Source organism: Pyrus communis, chromosome 11 (assembly GCF_963583255.1).
Source record: "Pyrus communis chromosome 11, drPyrComm1.1, whole genome shotgun sequence".
Classification (NCBI taxonomy): Eukaryota; Viridiplantae; Streptophyta; class Magnoliopsida; order Rosales; family Rosaceae; genus Pyrus; species Pyrus communis.
The window spans coordinates 23,049,586-23,069,856 of NC_084813.1; the positions used below are offsets into that span (position 1 = coordinate 23,049,586).

General features: G+C 38.1%; 5 protein-coding genes across 6 annotated transcripts; 3 read left to right on the forward strand and 2 right to left on the reverse strand.

The window, feature by feature from the left end:
• Window positions 1–386: 386 nt before the first annotated feature.
• Window positions 387–1,671, reverse strand: LOC137709239 (uncharacterized). The gene is made up of 2 exons (XM_068448334.1): window positions 800–1,671; window positions 387–579 (listed from the first exon to the last, which is right to left on the reverse strand). Exons 1-2 carry the CDS (start codon window positions 1,669–1,671, stop codon window positions 387–389), a joined length of 1,065 nt encoding a protein of 354 aa, XP_068304435.1.
• A 1,203-nt stretch (window positions 1,672–2,874) lies between these two features.
• On the forward strand, window positions 2,875–3,736 carry LOC137709240 (protein CHLORORESPIRATORY REDUCTION 7, chloroplastic-like). Its single transcript, XM_068448335.1, has 3 exons — window positions 2,875–2,945; window positions 3,191–3,383; window positions 3,488–3,736. The coding sequence occupies exons 1-3, from the start codon at window positions 2,875–2,877 to the stop codon at window positions 3,734–3,736; spliced, it is 513 nt and encodes a 170-aa protein (XP_068304436.1).
• A 300-nt stretch (window positions 3,737–4,036) lies between these two features.
• Window positions 4,037–5,543, reverse strand: LOC137708757 (uncharacterized). The gene is made up of 4 exons (XM_068447911.1): window positions 5,161–5,543; window positions 4,745–4,960; window positions 4,474–4,589; window positions 4,037–4,382 (listed from the first exon to the last, which is right to left on the reverse strand). Exons 2-4 carry the CDS (start codon window positions 4,930–4,932, stop codon window positions 4,318–4,320), a joined length of 369 nt encoding a protein of 122 aa, XP_068304012.1. The 5' UTR covers window positions 4,933–4,960; window positions 5,161–5,543; the 3' UTR covers window positions 4,037–4,317.
• A 3,501-nt stretch (window positions 5,544–9,044) lies between these two features.
• On the forward strand, window positions 9,045–12,019 carry LOC137707717 (exocyst complex component EXO70E2-like). Of its 2 annotated transcripts, XM_068446622.1 has the most exons (3): window positions 9,045–9,314; window positions 9,532–9,671; window positions 9,756–12,019. In XM_068446622.1, exon 3 carries the CDS (start codon window positions 9,826–9,828, stop codon window positions 11,800–11,802), a length of 1,977 nt encoding a protein of 658 aa, XP_068302723.1. In that variant the 5' UTR covers window positions 9,045–9,314; window positions 9,532–9,671; window positions 9,756–9,825; the 3' UTR covers window positions 11,803–12,019. The 2 variants fall into 2 exon arrangements, with proteins under 2 accessions (XP_068302723.1, XP_068302722.1); XM_068446621.1 differs by having other exon boundaries at window positions 9,532–12,019.
• Window positions 12,020–16,224: 4,205 nt separating this feature from the next.
• On the forward strand, window positions 16,225–20,271 carry LOC137708512 (alpha/beta hydrolase domain-containing protein VTE7-like). Its single transcript, XM_068447607.1, has 10 exons — window positions 16,225–17,130; window positions 18,021–18,115; window positions 18,195–18,292; window positions 18,438–18,487; window positions 18,698–18,793; window positions 18,892–18,981; window positions 19,068–19,160; window positions 19,305–19,400; window positions 19,504–19,569; window positions 19,891–20,271. The coding sequence occupies exons 1-10, from the start codon at window positions 16,915–16,917 to the stop codon at window positions 20,017–20,019; spliced, it is 1,029 nt and encodes a 342-aa protein (XP_068303708.1). The 5' UTR covers window positions 16,225–16,914; the 3' UTR covers window positions 20,020–20,271.

A 20,271-nucleotide genomic window follows, 5' to 3' on the forward strand; every position in this document is an offset into this window, starting at 1 on the left:
CAAAAATTTCAAGAATTCAATTAAAATTTCACCAGATAGGCACTAAACCGAAGGAAAGTTAGACATGCTTTTTAAGCAGAATTATATAAATAGTAGTGTCAAGTGAAGAACCTATTGCTCTGTACATGATATAGATCTATATACAACATTTTTCAATCTACCATTAAACATCATATAGTGTAGATCTCTATGTACATCAACTCTCACTTGTTCATCGCTCTTCTGGTTTCTTCATTTTCCATGGCTTCTCTTCAACCCAAACCCTAGTTGGAGTCCCAAACCTAACCTAACTGGAACACCACCACTTACAAGCCTTGAGGTTCTTTGAAACTTGGCAAGGAAGCAACTTTGAAATCCAAAGCATCTACCTATGAAGGCTTTTTAGATCAACGGCAGGGGGTGCAGCAACAGAAGCACGAAAACCAACTGGTTGTTTGAGTTGTGGCGGCGTTTAGGGGTGTTTCGGGGGCTTCGGGCTCTACTTGTTTATGCATCTCCTGCTGTACGTGTGGTTCTGACTCTAGCTTTTCTGAGTCCATCTCTGCAGGGATATTTTTTTCAACCTCATGACCTGCCAACCTGAAAAACACCAACTGCTATCAGTTCAAGCGTACTGACAATTTATTGATACATATCGACAACATTGATACAAATCTGTCATTTAATAAAGCGTGGACGTCTTGGACTGAGAATGTCTGCGGTGCAAGAACCATATGCAATAATTTTCAAGTATTCTATTCCTGCTATGAACAAATACCGGATAATCCCAACTGCAAGGAATGATTTTAACAATGCTTACACTGGGAACTGGAATGACTTGGTGCTGTTATTGCTCCCATCAGACCGGTATGAAGCAGCAGAATTCCGGATTTCCTTAGGTTTTATGGCTTCTGTCTTTGCAGATTCATCTGGTCCTTCTGTTTCTTCTAATGATTCATTTTCGACATTTCCCCTCACGCTTTCAACCTTATACATCTCCACATTTGCACTCTCATTTTCCTCGATTTTTGCCTCCACGTTCGGAGCCTTGTTTTCAACCTTCTCTTTCTCCACATTGTGAATCTTAATTTCAATAGTTTCTGCCTCAGTAACTGTGGGAAGTGGAGTTGGAATGTAGAATAATTCATCATGCCTTGTCAGTTCACCGGATTTATAAAGCTCTCCGGATTTGTAAAGCTCTCCGGATTTATTCAGAAAAGCAAATTGATCTCTCGAGAAGCTGTTGTTCCCCACATGAAGACTAAATAATGATTCATTTGAAGCAACACTCCAATCCATGCCTGCTGCCGGTTTACTGGAAAAAATATTCGATGGGATTCGACTCGGGTCATATCCTGCAGGCCTTTGCATCATCTGAAACTGAGAGGATTGCGCGGATGATCCGCTTTGCATGCTCCAAGGCAGAATCGGAGAAGAATAACCCTCTGGTAATGACAGGGCCCCCTGAGACTCGTGGCGTGGTCGTGTCGTTGTTACGCAGGGGTTCTTACCATCTTCTTTATAATTGACAGATGATTCCAGCGATGAACGTGGAGATGATGATGATGAGGACGATGGTGATGATGACGAGGATGATGGGAAGCTTGAATTTCGGCGGTGATTAACCACATCGCTTTCAAAATGCACCCTTGGATGCTTACTACCACTTGCGCCCCTATATGCATCATCCATGACTATATAATTTGCAACAGTTAATTATCTTCAGAGAATCAAATCTCCTTTGCCTGTCTCTAATTGATATTTAACTGCATGATACGAACAATATGAACAATAATTAACTACTTATACACAATGTGACAACAGAAAGGAAAGAACACGTATCAACAATAATTGATATTTAACTGCATGGTATGAACAATATCAAATATGGTTAATTACTCGACTTCATGCAAACACGTTGAGAGCTAAATGCAACGTTTCAATAACATCACAAGCATACTTTCACATATGATAGCACTTTAAACATTGTAATCATATGCAGACGCAGGCTAGGCCAGTTGGCAGGGTAGTATACATACACTTTAAACATTGTAATCATATGTAGACGCAGGCTAGGCCAGTTGGCAGGATAGTATGTATTTCTTGTTTTACCAAGTTTTAAACCCTCTCCCCGTAAATTAGAGTAGATTATATAAGAAGAAAAATCATCACAATCATACATTTTTACAATCAGAGAGGCTGAATCTTTTAAAATTTCAAGAAAAACCCTAATCTTGGTTTGAACCATGCATAAAGGTTAATCACAAATCAAACCCTAAAGAGATTCATATCTTCGATTCTGGAAACTGGGTTTTGAGCAGCAAACTTACCACTAAATGGAATCTTCGAAAACCCGTTTCGATGTCGAACCCATAAATCAAATCAAACCCAGGAACTCTTTAACATAAAAGGTGGTACAATTTGGGGCTTGGGAACAAAAGGAGTTTGGGGTGAGAGTCAGAGAGAAATAAAGGAGCTAAAAAGGGGTGGGAGACAACCTCGGAGGGTTTCTTACTTTGTTATTGTGAAACAAAAGTAACCAACTGATCAGATGGAAGGTCTTCCGTCGCCATTTTTACTAACTGATTAACTGACTGGAACTCTTGTGAACCAAAATGCTAAATTAACGAACTAACCGGATCACGCGGGAAAGAAAAGAAGAGGGTCTAGAAGTTGGCCCATTTGTGGGGTAGGCCCATTTTGAAGCCCAAATGAAAATTGTCTGAGCCTCTGAGGGATGGGAGGGGTAGAATTGGAAATACAATGGAATATGAGGGTGACAAGTTTATACTACCAGAGGCTGAGTTTTAGCATGTTACCTGCAAGATCTTGTTTTGATTCACATGCTTTTGGATTTGGAATTGTAGTACCAAGAAGCTGAAATTTGCAGGAAAAATGGTTCCAGTGGAAGGAGTTTTGAAGAAACAGTTATTCCATGGTGGATTTCTGGCTTTTAACTGTAAGTTGTACTCTCTTTTATATCTTAGACTTTTTGAAACTAGATGTATATATATCGTAGAACAATTATGTCCTACCACCGACTGAGACAATCATGGTTACGTGAACGTGATAAAAGAGACATACACATAATTGTATACAACCGGTGACTCCCAATGACCGTACAATGTTTTATGAGTAAACTGCAGGCAATGATGATGTTGCTTACTTTAGTTATACAAAACAGTGTATTCTAACAGCACTATAATTGCAGGCAAAGAAGGTACAAAGAGCCGGATTCGAGCTCCCGTAATTCAATTAATGGCGGCACGAAAAATGATGAGTCTGAGTACATGAAGTACTTCATCAACAAACATAGCGTAGTCATGTTGGCTAGAGCCTATGTGCGGCCCTCTGCAAACCTAGACGTGGTCATGTTGGCTAGAGTGGATATCTCCCTTCTCATAGTTAAGATTCAATTAAAGTAGAATACCGCTTGAATCAACGAGAACAAGTTTTTACTTCAGCATGAAATCCTAGATTTAAAATTTGTGTTGCAATTTTTGGACAGGTTTGTGCAGTGAGGCGGAGAAGGATATACCATAACAGTGAAACTTATGTGTTACTGGAGCCAGGAGAGGATGAGAAGTTTGTTTCAGAGGATGAGCTGAGAGCCAAGTTAAAAGGTTGGCTGGAGAACTGGCCTGCCAAAAACCTTCCTCTTGACCTTGCGAGATTCGAAAGTATCGACGACGCCGTTTCTTATCTAGTGAGGTCTGTTTGTGAACTTGAACTGAAATTAGTAGTTAACAAAGCATAATCACAAATTGTAACAACTACACCCTTTTGGTTAATTTTATTTTGTAGTTCTCACGTCACCTAATAAAAATTGAACACGTGTTAGGCTCGAGAGACTAAAGAGACATGTTGAGATTATCCCACATTGTAACATCCTACTAGAAGAGCATATATGAGTTCTCACTTCACCTAATAAAAACTGAACACATGTTAGGCTCGAGAGACTAAAGAGACATGTTAGGAGTATCCCACATTGAAGATAGAAGTTTGACATAAAATGTATAAACGGTCTTCTGTCTAGACACACACACATCGTCAATTGGTTTTGAGTCGGAAACTCGAATTCTAACAGAAACAAGGCATGGTTTCAACCAGAACAAGGGCAAGTACAAAATCATTGACACAAGTTTTTGGTACAATCAAACATGAGTGAGTGAGCATGAGGAATTTAGGACACGTTGAAAAATCTCATTATTCATTCACCAGAAACACAACTGTTCCAAAATGCATCAAATTCCACCAAGTCTGAAACAGTGAAAGTTGAAACAAAAAAGAAAAAAAGCTGTTGGAAAAAAGTCCCAAAAGTGCTTCTCCTCATAGCCTTCAATTATTGCACCCAAACTTTACTTCTGAAGCTGGACCACATCCCACACCTGCAACTCCTGAATCTGCAGCAGTGACCCAAAAAAACCCAATCGAATTTCCTCCATCAAGATTTTTAATAAAGTTCATGCAGTGATATAATATGTATGTATGTACCTTGAGGAGGTTTGAGTAGATTTTTGCTAGGGGGCAAGAGGGCACCACCCTTTCTGTTTCTGGCAAGAAGGCCTTTTGTTACAGGGGACAATTTCATATCTGTTGGGCTTGTATACCTACAAAATTTAAGAAAATATATAAAACATAAATCATAAATCTTGTGTACAGGATGTCTAATAAGAACAGACCCGCATCAATATCGAGATATTATCGATAACATATATATGTGTGTTGCAATCTTATATGTCACTGTGAATGGAAGATTTAATACCTTTCTGGGAATTTAAATGCCTTGGGAACTTTAAGGCGGTCCGGCGTGGTGGTTTTGCGTAAATCGTTGCCGGAGTTTAGAGAATTTTCATCCTTGTGTTGGAGTGGAGGCGGTGGCGATTTGCACTCGGAAAATGTCTTCTCTGATTGAGTTGGGCTCGTAGGAGGCATTTCTGGTAGATTCTCCATAGTGTGATGCGTGAGAGAGAAGATTGAACTGAAAATTTTAATAAATTCAGGTGGAATTTAAATACTGAGGGGAAGTGTGCAAATTTGATGTGTGAGGTTACCGTTTGGGATAAGGAATATAAAAAATTTCAACGGTCGAATTTAGGGTTTGTCCGGATTAGGTTTTGGTGGAATTTGAGATTCAAAATAAAGTTAGTAGGAAATTGGGGATAATAATTGGTTACACACCGGGAAGGACCCAATATGCTGAACCTATAAACCTATAACCAAACACCCAACTTTAAGATTGCTCCCGTAACCAAACAATCAATATCTCTCCTCTCTCGTCCTCGGCGGCTCAGCGCATGCCGCAGATACGATTGATTCAAATCCAACCCGAATTTCTCAACCAATCTCTCTCCTCCGTCGAACTAAACCCTGCCCACTCGTACCCAACCTTCTCCTTCACCATGGCAGCACTTACGCACCTGCTCGCTCGTTGGTCGCGACTTGGCGCCGCTTCCTCTCCTTGCCGCCATGATTGCACGAGAAAAAAGACGGTCGATTTGGGGCGGGTTTGATGGAAGAGAGATGAAGGAGGAGGATGCGTGGATGTGGTCGACGGAACAAGAGTGGGTCGACGGAGGTGTTGGTTACAGAAATTGTGTGCGGGAAATAATATTAAATGGACAGGTGTCGAATTTTTATTGGTGATCTGTAAACAAGGGTACTGACTACCCAAGTGTTGTCCGGAAAGTAGTACTTCGGGTGGAGGCCCAACATCTTAAAGTCCAATTGAGAATATAACTGCAAGACAAATCAGCATGCATACCATATCAGAGCACAGGAAGAAAAAAAAATTTGCATTTTGAAAGTACAAAATGTTTTTTTCGAAATCGGATAGCTACACTTACCACATATATTTGTATAATTTATATCTAATAGAGATAGGATCTACAAATACATGTGAGTCTCATATCTTATAGAGAAATGGTACAAATATATAATGTGAAGGTGGGAGGGTGGACAGAGGCTCTTGAGCTTTTCAGATCATTTATTCAAGGGAGCCCTCTTCCAAAATCCTCATGAAAATTGAGAAAAAAAAGTTGCATTGACTATAGTCTGTGAATGATGATCGTGCTCTTGAAAAGTTGCATTAACTTCGGTATAATAACTTGACCCATTCTCAACGTGGGAATTGGTTTCCAATGTGACCCCACATCAAACCCAACACTCAGCAATGGATGATTAAGTTGAGACATATCAATACCAGTGATGGTGGACCATGTTGAACTTATATTCATTAGTTGCGTTATTCTTGGATGCATTCTTCCAAATGTTCTACATTATAAGTAGCCAACCTTATAATGTAGATAGTGCTATAATTTTAAGTAGCTATAGGTTTAATTAAATAGTTGGTTTTCTACTTAAAAACTTGTTTTCTTTCCAATTAGTCGTATGCTAATTGAATTCACAACCAACATTTCGTATGATATATTAAACGGGGGTTGTTAATTAGATGTTGTAAACTACTTTGTCCTTTTAATATATACTTTCGGTTGGAGCTTCATTTGGATTTCATATACTCTCGCTTTTTCTTTTTTTTTTTCTATGTCTATTTCTTCAATTTTTTAGAATGGGGAATAGCTGGTAGCTTTATCACGACAATTTATTTTTGGGAGGTTTAACAAAACACTCTCAGTACTGTTCACTTTTAACGAAAAATCATATTTTTACTTTTATCTGGTACTGTTCACTACACCTTTATTTATCATTTTTTATTAAAATTAAAAATTTTTTTTTTTTTTTAACTTTTCGTTAGCTTTCCTTTTATTTTTAAGGGGCTGAGAAGATTCAAAAAGATATTTCAGCTTTTCCTTACATGTGATTTATTAGCGTTAAAAATTGAACTTAAAACGTATCATGTAGGATATGAGCTTAGAATTCGTCTTGATATAGTATTTTAGAAACGTGTCTTTGGTGTGAAATTACAAATTCATGAATTTGGCGGTTGACTTGGACTTTTGAGAGTTTGGTTTTGGAAGCAAAACATTGTATAGAGGACAACAATGACTTCTTCTAGAAAACAACCTTTTGAATAAAAAAAAGATAAGAATAAGTTTTGAATAAGAAAAAGATAAGAAGATATTTTGTTTGACAAAAGGAAAATTACTACGACCACACACACACACATATATATGTATATGTATAAGTATATGTATATGTGTGCATATGTGTGTGTATATGTGTGTATATATACATATATATAATATAATATATATTTTGTGCAAGTGGAGAAATTGGAGACGATGACTATGGTGAAAAGGAAAGGTAGTGAAGGTGAGACAACGGCAGATTTCTCTGTAACATGGTCAATATATTGACAGTGAGGAGGAATCGGCTCTAACATTTTTCATTTCGAAAATGACTTCCAGGACAGGAATTCAAAAGTCATTATTATTTTAATTATTAGAAAAATGTCCTGAAAAAGAAAGTTATTAGAAAAATGAAATTACCAAGACCCATCTTTAATTGAAAAACAAATACCTTTTTTTGAGAAGGAAAATCGAATACCTTACGCAATAAAATTGAGTACCACCACAGTTTTAGTAATACGGAACTAGCATATGGGAACACATATAAACTATGTGAGAAATTTTTTTTTGTTTTGTTTTTGAAATAGAATGAGAGGGGAAGGGAGTGATAGAGAATATAGGAGTGGGAAGTTTTTATTTTATTTATTTATTTATTTATTTTATAATTAGAGATATGTTAGGATTACATGTATGTGAGGTTTCGAAAAAAAAAAAAAAAGTAAAATTTGGTTGTGTGAAATTACATTTATGCCCCATATTTTTTTATTCTGTTTTAATTATAGAGTTAAACTGATAATTTCATAAAGTTTTGATTGACAATAAGTGTTTTATTAATTAGTAGAGAGATATAGTTACAAAAAGTATTACAAGATAGCTTTCTTGAAAAATTTGTGAAACATTCATGCATGAAAAGTAAGCACACACGCACATGTTTAACATGCATTGTGTTTGATTTAAACAAATTAGTATTTTAATGAATTATTGAAATGTTACTGAAAATATAAACACTTTTTTAAAAACTATGTTAATATGTCTATATACACGATTTTATTTTGTTAATGTGCATACGCGAATTTAAACTAACAAAATAAATTTCACCAAATTTCGTTCGCAAAATAATGTCATTGTTTAACTGATTTACATATGTTTACTAGAAATCTAGTTATTAGTACTTACGAGTAACATATTAACATACACATTACTATTAACGAATCAATTAGTTAACAAATTTAAAAACTAAATTTGACAACTCTGGTATTATTTTTAAAGATTACTTTGGCATGAATATATACAAGAAAACTAGTGATTTAAAAAACAATAGTAAAGTATATAGAGGTTTTTGGTTTGTGCAAATATTCTTCAAGCACAAGAAGTTGGTGTTTGTGATTTATATCAAATAAATCGAAATATGTGATTTTATTAAATAATGTCCACCTGAGAAGTGTAGGCACCACCATGTTAACTGGTAAGACTAACATTGTACTGTATTTCTAATAATACGTCACATTACTACATTTTGAATAATTCGTCACATATTCAGTTTTTAAATACGTTGTTCATATAATATTATTTTTCATTAAATATAATATTGTTCGTTAAGCATCGCATGATGTTGGCTTCTAGCGTTTCGAATTCAAAATTCACTTATCTCTTCTCTACTAATTAATGAAATATTTTTTATCAACTAAAAGAGGGTGAAAAGACAAATGAGTCTTCTATTACAAAAAAAAATGTTAGGCAATAATGTAATTTCACAGATCTAAATTTTACTATTTTTTATTAAAACCTCATTTACAGATGATGTTAAAATACTTTCAATATTTAAAAAAAAATTAATTAAAAAAAACCATAAACAAAAACTTCTCACTCCCCCACGTTCTCTCTCCCCTCTTCTTCTTATTTTCTAAAAAAATGTAATTATTATAATAATTTCGAACTGTTTCTAACATTAATAATAAACTGCAAAAAAAGATAGCATCGTAGTCTGTATACTAGTCAGAGGACGAACCGAGAATGTCAAAGCATCCAAAGCCCAGTTGGCGTTATTGAAAACAACAGACCGTAAAATTCAAAAGACAATTCGAGAAAGGTTACGCAAAAGTAGAGGCCAATAATTCATATCCGAGAATGTTGGCTTCTTTGCGTCTTCCTAGATAAACTGTCCGTACAGTTCGTCTGAATGCTTTTGCTGGCTGCTACATCGTTTTGCTTCAACCATTTTTGAAGCACAATTTTGGGGTCTTTCGTTTTTGTACGTATTGCAAATCTGCAACCTGCAAAAAGTTCGAATCCTGCAAAGAGAAAGAGGTAAGATTTCTTTTTTCTTTTTTTTTTTTTTTTTTTTTTCTACTGTTAATTGCTATTTTGGGTTCAACTTTGGCGTCGCTTTTTCTGCATCTTATTGTTTATGGTGATTGCCATTTGCCACTGATGACCAACTTTTTGAAAAGACTGATCTTTTTTGCTGATTCGACGACAAAAAGATTTCCCCTTTTTCTAATTTGACGAGTCCTTTTGATTGCAGGACTTTTCTTATCCTCAATCGCCTTTTGGGTTCCCACTTAATTTTGGAGAGTGGTGTTTGTTGGGTATTTGCCAATTTTCAACATAGACTACTTCGGTGGATGCAAAAAGCTTTGATTCTGCAGTTGTTCCACCAAAAGGGTATCTTTTACTTTTCTGTTTTTATTGGAAAAATTGGAGGGTTTTTGGTTCAATTGCTGAAGTTGTTTCTTGTACCTTGGTAAGGAGTCCTTGATCCGAAAACCGAAAAGATTTGAGTTGGATTTGTTGGTTCATTTTTGGGTGTGTTTATTGTATGTTGAGGGGGGATTGTAAATCTATGGACCCGGAAATGGACGGAGAATGCGATTTGATTGCTGCGGCGAAGAACATAGTGAGGGCATTGGGGTCGAAGAAGAACCTTACAGATGGTGAGAGGGAGATTTTGGCTAATCTTGGCACCCAATTGTCCAGCATGATGGGACTCAGTGAGAGAAATGATGAGAATGAGGATGAGAAGATCAGTGAGGTCGAAGATCGCCTTAATTCGATTCAGGAGAGGATCATGAGTTGGGAGGCTGATCAGTCTATGATATGGGATTCGAGCCCGAATGAGTCTCTGGAGTATATGAAGGCTGTGGAGGAGGCTCGGAGATTGATCGAAAGATTGGAAAGATCGTGTTTGGATAAACATGATGAAGAATGTGAGGTGTTACATAGAGCTCACGATGTTCTTCAAACGGCAATGGCTAGGCTGGAGGAAGAGTTCAAGTACATGCTTGTTCAGAACAGGCAACCCTTTGAACCTGAGCACATGTCTTTTCGTTCGAGTGAGGATGATATTGCGGATGGAAGCTCGATAATCTCTTTTGGGGATGATTCGATTGAGGACTCACTTCAAAGGGATAGTGTCAGCAGAGCGTCGGAGGAAGTCATCATTGATTTGGTTCATCCGGATATAGTTCCTGAGCTCAGAGGCATTGCAAATTTGATGTTCAATTGCAATTATGATCAGGAGTGCACGCAAGCTTATACCATCATCCGAAAGGAGGCATTGGATGAGTGCCTCTCCATTCTCGAAATCCAGAAGCTGAGCATTGAGGATGTGCTGAAGATGGAGTGGGGCTCCCTGAATTCCAAAATCAGAAGATGGGTCTGGGGTATGAAGATCTTCGTGCGAGTTTATCTAGCCAGCGAGAGATCGCTCAGCGATCAGATTTTTGGGGAGCTTGGAGCGATTTATTTGGATTGTTTTGTTGAGGCATCAAAGACTTCAATGCTGCAGCTTCTGAATTTTGGTGAAGCCATGTCTATTGGCCCCCACCAACCGGAAAAGTTGTTCCGCATTCTTGACATGTATGAGGTGCTTGCAGATGTTCTTCCCGACATAGATGCTTTATACGCAGACGAGGCTGGTTCTTCTGTAAGAATTGAGTGTCATGAGGTTCTGATGAAATTGGGTGAGTCTGTGAAGGCAACATTTAGTAAATTCGAGAGCGCCATTGCATCAAACCCCTCGACTAACCCTGTTGCTGGAGGAGGAATACATCCTCTCACCAAATATGTGATGAATTACTTGAGGATTCTCACAGACTATGGAGAGACCCTTAATTATCTCTTCGAGGACAGTGCTGATGCTGATTCCATTTCGCTGTCGCCTGACACTAGTCCTACCTCAGACGAGGAGAACAAACCCACTGATTCTCCAGGCAGAATTTTCCCAATGGTTCGCTACTTCCGATCACTTACTTCAACTCTGGAAGGCAACCTTGACGAAAAGTCCAGGTTATATAAGGATCCTTCCTTGCAACACATATTTTTGATGAACAATCTACGGTACATGGCTCAGAAGGTTAAGGGGGATGAACTGAGGCCCATATTCGGAGACGGCTGGCTTAGGAAGTGCAACGGGAAAGTTCAACAGCAAGCATTGAACTACCAGAGATCTAGTTGGAGTTCCATCCTTAATTTGCTCAAAGAGGAGGGCATTCAGAGTCCCGGTTCAAATTCTATCTCAAAAACCCTCAAGGAAAGGCTCCGCAGCTTTTATCTTGCGTTCGAAGAGATCTACAAGAGCCAAACAACATGGTTCATTCCGGATCCTCAGCTTCGAGAAGATGTGCAAATTTCAGCATCCCTGAATGTAATCCAAGCTTATAGGACATTCGTGGGAAGACATTCGAACGACATAAGTGACAAGCTCATCAAGTACAGTGCGGATGATATGCAGAATTACCTCTTGGATCTCTTCGAGGGATCCCCGAAATCATTACAAAATTCCAGCAGGAGGTGATACAGCAGAGGAAGGCTTTTCATTTCATGCTCATATATGTTTTGATTGTTACAACAGGCCAGGATTCCCCCATGAAAATTGAAAAGGGATTCTTTCCCTCGGTAGTTTTTGTGTTTGTAACGTTTGTAATGTGATGAATTCAGTTCACTTTTCTGACATCTGCATTGGATATCCTAACTGATATAAGATTGAATGAAGCAAGTTTTCGCGTGTATCATTTGTAATGTGATGAATTCGGTTTACTTTTCTGACCTCTGCATTGGATGTCCTAAATGATATAAGATTGAACGAAGCAGATTTTCGTATGCAACTTTATGTGTTTTTGCTGAATCTTTTTCTAAGTCTGTCAATATTGGGTGGTGATTCTGTCATAAAGTCCTATGCTTTAGCTGTTGAAGCGAACTCAAGACTACGATACCATGTGAGTAGATTTGGCCCCAGTAGTCCATAACAAGTCAAAGTTTCATCTCTTGTAACTGGTGATTCATCAAAAGGTCACATGACGCTTGAGACAGACAAACGGTAAATCTTTGGTTTCACAAAAAATTCTTCAGAAAGGCCAATGTATTTGAAGTTGGGGAGCTCCTTTGCATGTAACCGGAGATATACACTATTGTCTCTGTCTCACTCGCCACATGAGCAAGCGTTTCACTTACAAAAAAAATAAGGGAAGTCACGTGAGGAGCAAGAGATTCATACGTGGATATATTCCCGGCTGCATCCGCGTTTTCCTCTCGAAGTTGATGTCCAAGTCGCAGTAAGATTGTTCAGCATTTCATTTTTTCTGGTCCAGTCCAGGTTAACAGAATTTTCCAGTTCACATTTGACAAGGACTCTCAAGGACCGGACTGCTAACTTTTATTACCTGTAGGTCCCTGGAAAAGTTTGCTTTTATTAGGAAATGCCATCAATGTCCTATAATGTAATGGTAGGTCCCTAGTGGTGGTTGGAGATACAAATCTAGAGGGAGTCAGATTCTCTACACTCTCACTTCCCATGTCCTTCCGTGCTCTTTTATTTTGTGTGGTCATGATTAAGCCACGTCAATATTTTATATTATTTTTTATAGAGATAATAAGATAAAAAAGAATAATAATATAAAATGTTGACGTGATTTAACCGTAACCACACAAGGCATGCGTAGCGGATAGTGGGAGGGCAGAGAATCTGCCTCCGATGGAGAGCTGCCATGTCTGATTTTTGTGGCTGAGAAGAAGCCCTAAGGGCTGAGTCATGCCTCCCTAGAACCCCGTTCAAATTACAAATACAAGTGACATTGAACGAGTATTTTGCACCACTGCAGCATGACCTAGTAAAAATTTACTGTTTTCTGTTTTCTCACTTCTTGAACTTCATTTATTTTCCAACTACTTGATTTCTGTTTTCTTACTTCTTCAACTTCATTTATTTTCCAACTACTTGATTTAGTCGTTCCTTTATTTGTCTCTTTCCATGCATTAGTTCTTGTGTCCGCCAACAGTATTTAACACATGACTGGTCGTAGATGCCCATCATATGAGAGGGACTGGACCGTTGTATCAATGGTTATATTGATGACATGTGAGCCGGGTCGGGGCAAAGCTGAATCTCCAAATAAATTTTTACATAAACCTTCACTTTTCTCGCACAGAAAAAAACTAACAGCTAAATAACCGAAAAAAGTGAAGGTTGATGTGAAAAAAATAGAAGGTTAGTTGTGTATTGCGTCTTGATTTTGCCTGTATAAGTTTATCTTACATTGTTGATCCTAAGCCCGAATAAAAGAGGAGGAAGAGTGCGTCAGGTAGTCCACAAACGACTCCCTATAATATTGTTGTTTTTGCGTACCGCGTCTTGGAAGGGTACAGGAGGAAAAGGATAGAAAAAGGTCGTTGTAAATATTATGTTCCATTTGCAAGTATTGAGCTAGACTTGCTCCACGGATTCCATGAGCAAGAACAGACCAATAGTTGCCCCACCAGCGTCGACAGCCAATTTTCAACCATCAACACCAATGCGACTTTTATGCCAATGCAACTGGAAATATCAGTAGTAGCTCAAAATTTGCATTTCAAACTAAACTAAAACTAAACTAAACTAAACTAAACTAAAATTGACATATCAAGTCTGTACAAGATTCAACTTGTGACAAAAATATATATTTTTCATGCCCCTCCACTTATTTATGACACACCACAGTCCACCTAGACGCAGTCATCATAAATGGTTCGTGCGACAGTGCCGAAGGCGGGTTCAGGATAATCCATTCAATCTTTTTCTTTTCTTTCTCTTTTTCTGAATTTTCCTCTTCCCATGGAACTCCCCCTCTTTACTGTTAGACGAAGTCCTCACTCAGTTAGAGTCAACACCAGTTCAAGTGTTTGAGTTGTCTTCTAATTCTTATCTTCAAATAGTTCGTTAAGTTTATGACATTTTCATATATTTTGTAGCTGCTTAACTGTCTTATCTATGTATATTTGAATTTCAAATATTCCTTGTAAATGGGGTTTTCAAACCCTGAATGTAATCTCTAATGTATTATAAATACAAGCAACCCAACATTATTTGGGTATGCACATTGGTGGGAAACTTGGCGTTCTGTTGTAGCTTTTCCAGCCTTCCATAACTTTGTACATGGTACAAGAGCCTTCTAATTCCAACGACAAGATCCAAATTTTTTTCTCTGCCCATCACCTTTGACAATGACCGACAACAACGCTTCCAACACCAACAATAACCCCCCCACCCATCAGCAATCAATCCTCTTTAGTAAGAAGATGTAAAGTCCTCTGATCGACCCTTATATGATCACTGCCTATGCACAGGTCAGAACTCGAACTTCTCAACGTAGAGTATCCGTTTGAAAAATTTCTCGTCCGACACCCCTTACAATATAGCAAGATTCTATATTTAGTCGATCATCTAATCCATGTTAATGTCATGCGATTGAGTTGGTTGCCTTATACGAGTTGCTGCTCTCGCACACGTAGCATATATAGTATGAAGACTTAGCCCCTAGTGGTGGTTGGAGATATAAATGGAGGGATTTGGATCCTCACTGGAGGCCAAGATGAAGATCATCCTGATCAACATATGTGGACCATTAGATTTTTATCCAACGACTACAAACAGGAAGTTCTTTTAAACTTATAATAATTATAGCCGTAGGAGGAAAATCTAACGGCCCACGTGTGTTGGTCAAGAGGGCCCTCTTCTTGGGCTCCGGAGAGGATCCAAATCCTAAATGGAGAGCTGCCATGTCTGATTTTTGTGGCTGAGAAGAAGCCCTAAGGGCTGAGTCATGCCTCCTAAGAACCCCGTTCAAATGACAAATACAAGTGACATTGAACGAGTATTTTGCACCACTGCAGCATGACCTAGTAAAAATTTAATGTTTTCTGTTTTCTCACTTCTTCAACTTCATTTATTTTCCAACTACTTGATTTCTGTTTTCTCACTTCTTCAACCTCATTTATTTTCCAACTACTTGATTTAGTCGTTCCTTTATTTGTCTCTTTCCATGGAGAAATTCTTTGTGTCTGCCAGCTGTATTTAACACATAATCGGTAGTAGAACCTGCGTGAGACCAGTTGTGCCCATCATATGAGAGGGACTGGACCGTTGTATCAATGATTATATTGATGACCTGTGAGCCTGGTCGGGGCAAAGCTGAATCTCCAAAGAAATTTTTACAAAAACCTTCACTTTTCTCGCACAGCAAAAACTAACAGCTGAATAACCGAAAAAGTGAAGGTTTAGGTGAAAAAATACAAGGTTATTTGTGTACTGCGTCTTAACTTCACATGTATACGTTTATCTTACACTGCTGGTCCTAAACCCGGATAAAAGAGGAGGAAGAGTGTCAGGTAGTCGACAAGCGACTCCCAATAATATTGTTGTTTTTGCGTACCGCGTCTTGGAAGGGTACAGGAGGAAAAGGATAGAAAAAGGTGGTTGTAAATATTATGTTCCATTAGCAAGTATTGAGCTATAGTTGCTCCACGGATTCCATGAGCAAGAACAGACCAATAGTTGCTCAACCAGCGTCGACGGCCAATTTTCAACCATCAACACCAATTCAACACCAGTTCAAGTGTTTGAGTTGTCTTCTAATTCTTATCTTCAAACAGTTGGTTAAGTTTATGACTTTTTCATATATTTTGTAGCTGCTTAACTGTCTTATCTGTGTATATTTGAATTTCAAACATTCCTTGTAAATGGGGTTTTCAAACCCTGAATGTAATCTCTAATGTATTATAAATACAAGCAACCCAACATTATTTGGGTATGCACATTGGTGGGAAACTTGGCGTTCTGTTGTAGCTTTTCCAGCCTTCCATAACTTTGTACATGGTACAAGAGCCTTTTAATTCCAACGACAAGATCCAAATTTTTTTCTCTGCCCATCACCTTTGACAATGACCGACAACAACGCTTCCAACACCAACAATAACCCCCCCACCCATCAGCAATCAATCCTCTTTACACCAGTAAGAAGATGTAAAGTCCTCTGATCGACCCTTATATGATCACTGCCTATGCACAGGTCAGAACTCGAACTTCTCAACGTAGAGTATCCGTTTGAAAAATTTCTCGTCCGACACCCCTTACAATATAGCAAGATTCTATATTTAGTTGATCATCTAATCCATGTTAATGTCATGCGATTGAATTGGTTGCCTTATACGAGTTGCTGCTCTCGCACACGTAGCATATATAGTATGAAGACTTAGCCCATCTCAAAATTTGACATCTGGCGCCCCTTGTCTACCTAAATTCACTTTTATCATCGAGTTTGTCGGAGGTTTGCACGTAAGGTAAATTTAGACGAGTTCACCACCAAGTGCGTAAAGGATGAGACGTAACTGTTAATGTGTTTCATGTAAGTTGCTCTTCTTAAATTGATACAAGCCATTCAACGAAACTACGGCTGTAAAAGTTGACAAATTTCTGAGCACCTTACTGTGATGTCACGCCCTAAGCAATCCAAGTAGAAATCCCCTCTCCTTTCTGTTTTGTTTTGTTTTGTTTTTCCATTTAGCAGCCACACTCTCTATCTAGTTTTTCACTTCCAGAACCAGCTGCACAATCCGCACGGCGTTCTGCTGCTGCCAGATCAACGGAAGAATCAGAATGATGCCGCTAACGTGGTGTTCTGCGCCACCGTCGGAAGCGGTGGTGGGTACGTTAATGGCAAAGAAAGATGGAAGCTTTAGGAGTGTGGTGATCAATGTGAGGGGTGCAGGCACAAAGAATGGGTTCCCATCGTTTCTTCCAAAGGAGGTTGAGAAAATTAAGGACCCATATGCCAGAAAGTTGGCTCAGAGGATGGAGAGGCTCCCTGTGTCGGTAACCCACTAATCTCGTTCTCATTTTTGTTAATCTGACTAATTTCGTTTCTTTACGAAGACAATAGTTAAACTACTCTAATTTACTAATTTAGAACTGGAGGGAGTTTGATGAGCTCGTAAACTGGTCTAATCCACATACAAGTTATAACACATGTATGCTTAATACCACTAATTATGATGTTATTTTTTTTGAATTACTTGGGCTTATTCTGAAGATGATTTCCGCATTCTATTATTATTATTATTATTATTTTGTTTTGTGTACTTCTTAAGAAGTTTTACGAAGAAAATAAATGTGCAGAAATCAATCTTCTATAGATTAAAGGAATTCTCTATTCTTGCCATTTTCATCATCTTATGATTCTCTGACTCAAAAGATGGGAAGTACCTGAGCTTGCAGCCAAAACTGGGAAGTGGTTGAATAAGTGCATTTTTGTTTTTACTTGATTATTTGACATGATTCAACAAAAGAAATAAGTACTTTTTGCCTTTTGTGGGATGGTGAACAGTGAACTCACCCAACTTTTGAGTGATTGATACAAGGTCATAATAGTCATTTCATATGGTGGGAATATTCTTTGCATGAAACTATGGTTTGTGAATACAAAATAATCAAGCTAAAGGTACTAATTTTTCCAAGTTTTTGTTTAATAAAACTTTAGTTGCGATTAGTGGCGGAACTAGGATTTTCAGTATGTGATTGAGTTGAAATATTCATTGAAACTGTACGTGGCACGTGGCATGTGATGAACTGATGATTCTCAATTTTCTCGTCCATTTTGAAGTTACTCATTGACTCTGAATAATTTCTCATTTCTCTCTTTAACGTAGGGGTATTACCCCTGCTAACATAGTGTGACTAATGGGGCAAGCCGGTTGTGATTGCAGATTGGGTTGTCGGAAAGTTATATCATGAGTAGTTGTGTAAGGCCTCCAAAACAAAGTGAGATCAATCCGGTGGTTCTCCTCCATTGCTTTGACAGGTTTGTAATGCTTGCAAATTGCAGATTGACCCGTCACAAGGTGATTTCGTGCTGAACATGTTTCGTTTGTATCTTTTAGTTCTTGTTTAGAATGGAGGTGCGCGTACCCCCTGCTTGAAGAGGCCGGGTTGGAGGCTTGGGCTGTTGATGTTCTTGGGTGGGGCTTCTCTGATTTAGGTTCGTTTACCTGCCTTTTTCTCATTGTTTTTTTTTTGTTTTTTTTTTTTCCGATTGGATATGATTATATACTTACAGTCTTTTTCTTGCAACAAGTGCTTAATGTTCATCTGTTTAATCATTTTTTATCTGTTATCTGTACTAGAAAGGTGTCCACCATGCAGCGCGGCATCCAAGCGGCATCACCTCTATCAGGTATATATGCAGTGTGATTTTCTTTTCTTTATTCTTTTGTTGCTCCAATGAATATTGTTTCGGTCTATCTGCAATGGTTTTGATATTTTGTTATGTTAATTACTTTAAGTCGAAAATGATCTACATTTTTCATCATCTGTTGAGAAAATTCGAATCTAATCTTATTGTTTGAGCTTGGAGATATAACTGGATTTCACATTCGAATTATAGTTTTGGAAGTCCTACATCAGAAGACCGATGGTATTAGTTGGACCAAGCCTCGGTGGTTCTGTTGCAATTGACTTTGCATACCACTATCCAGTAGCTGTGAGTGTATCATATTGAACTCCTTGGCTCTAGATGCATTGTTTCAGAAATTTTATAGTGTGCATTTGATAAATTTAATTCTTGTTTTCTATTTTCAGGTTGAAAAGCTGGTTTTAATCAATGCAAGCGTCTACGCAGAAGGCACCGGAGACATGGCAAAGTTACCTAAAGCTGTGGCCTACGCTGGGGTTGGTGTCCCCTTATAGGGGTATTTCAACCCTATGTGAATTCTCTTAGCTTGCTTGCCTAATGTTCTGATCTTTTTATTCACCAGGTTTCTTTATTGAAGAGCACCCCTCTACGCTTCTACGCAAATATGCTGGCCTTCAACGACATTTCATTAGCTACAACCTTTGATTGGACTAATGTAACATAATCTTTTTGTTAATATACTCAAGTTCCAACTGAAATAGGCATCTAGTATATTGTCGAAATTTTTATCTTGGCATCTTTGTCTTAGATTTTTGAAGTATGTGTAATGGAAAGCTAACAGAGATCATGCCATATTTAGGTCGGACGCTTACACTGTTTGATGCCTTGGTGGAAAGATGCAACGGTTAGTTTTATGACTAGCGGGGGCTATAATGTCGTTTCCCAAATAAAACAGGTAAACTCTCGCCATCTTAATGAGTACGGTATATAAGTGGTATGCAGAATTCCGCAAGTCGGGAGGCAATAGTAAGCTTGTATTCTGAAATCTTAATTTACAGGTGAAGCAGAAAGTACTAGTGATTTGCAGCGAGCAAGACAATATTATCAGCTACAAACAAATATTGGTGAGTTTTGAGCTCCTACCTGCTACTTAACTTTTCCTATCGTACTTAAACCAAGCATGTTTCGCAATCATTTTAAGATGGAGGACTTAATTTATTCTCCTAATCTTAAAAAGCGCACGAGAGATTGCAAACCCTACTTCAAAATCGTTGCAAATACTCAATAGGCCTGTTTGAAGCATTTTGGAAAACTTGAGACGAAATGTAATGTGCGACCACTGACATTGCCGGTTGCTATAAAGTAGAAACCAGAACACATGCTAAGATGTCAACATATATATGCATTACTTAATGAGTCTTCTTCTTGTTGTAATCAAAATGCAGAGGCTGCGTTGTGAGCTTCCGTCTGCAATCATGCGGCTAATACCAGATAGCGGTCATCTCCCTCACGTTGATAATCCCGCCTCCGTTGCAAAACTAATCGCAGGGTTTGCTCGGAACGGTCGTTGCTGAAAGAATCCCACCTCTGGTCCTCTGTGGCAGAATTATAGGACTTACTCCCTGCTAAGAGGCCCGTTCTTCTTCTTAGCAATACTAAGTTTTTCTTTAAACACTTCTTTTTATAGTTGTAAGCTAATGGAAGACTTAGCACAAAACCGAGTGTAATGGCGTTATATAGTTTATACAACCGATTTCACTTAATGGGATCAAAAAATAATTACGATTAAATATTATTAATAAGAGATTGAACAGCTAGCCAAGAAA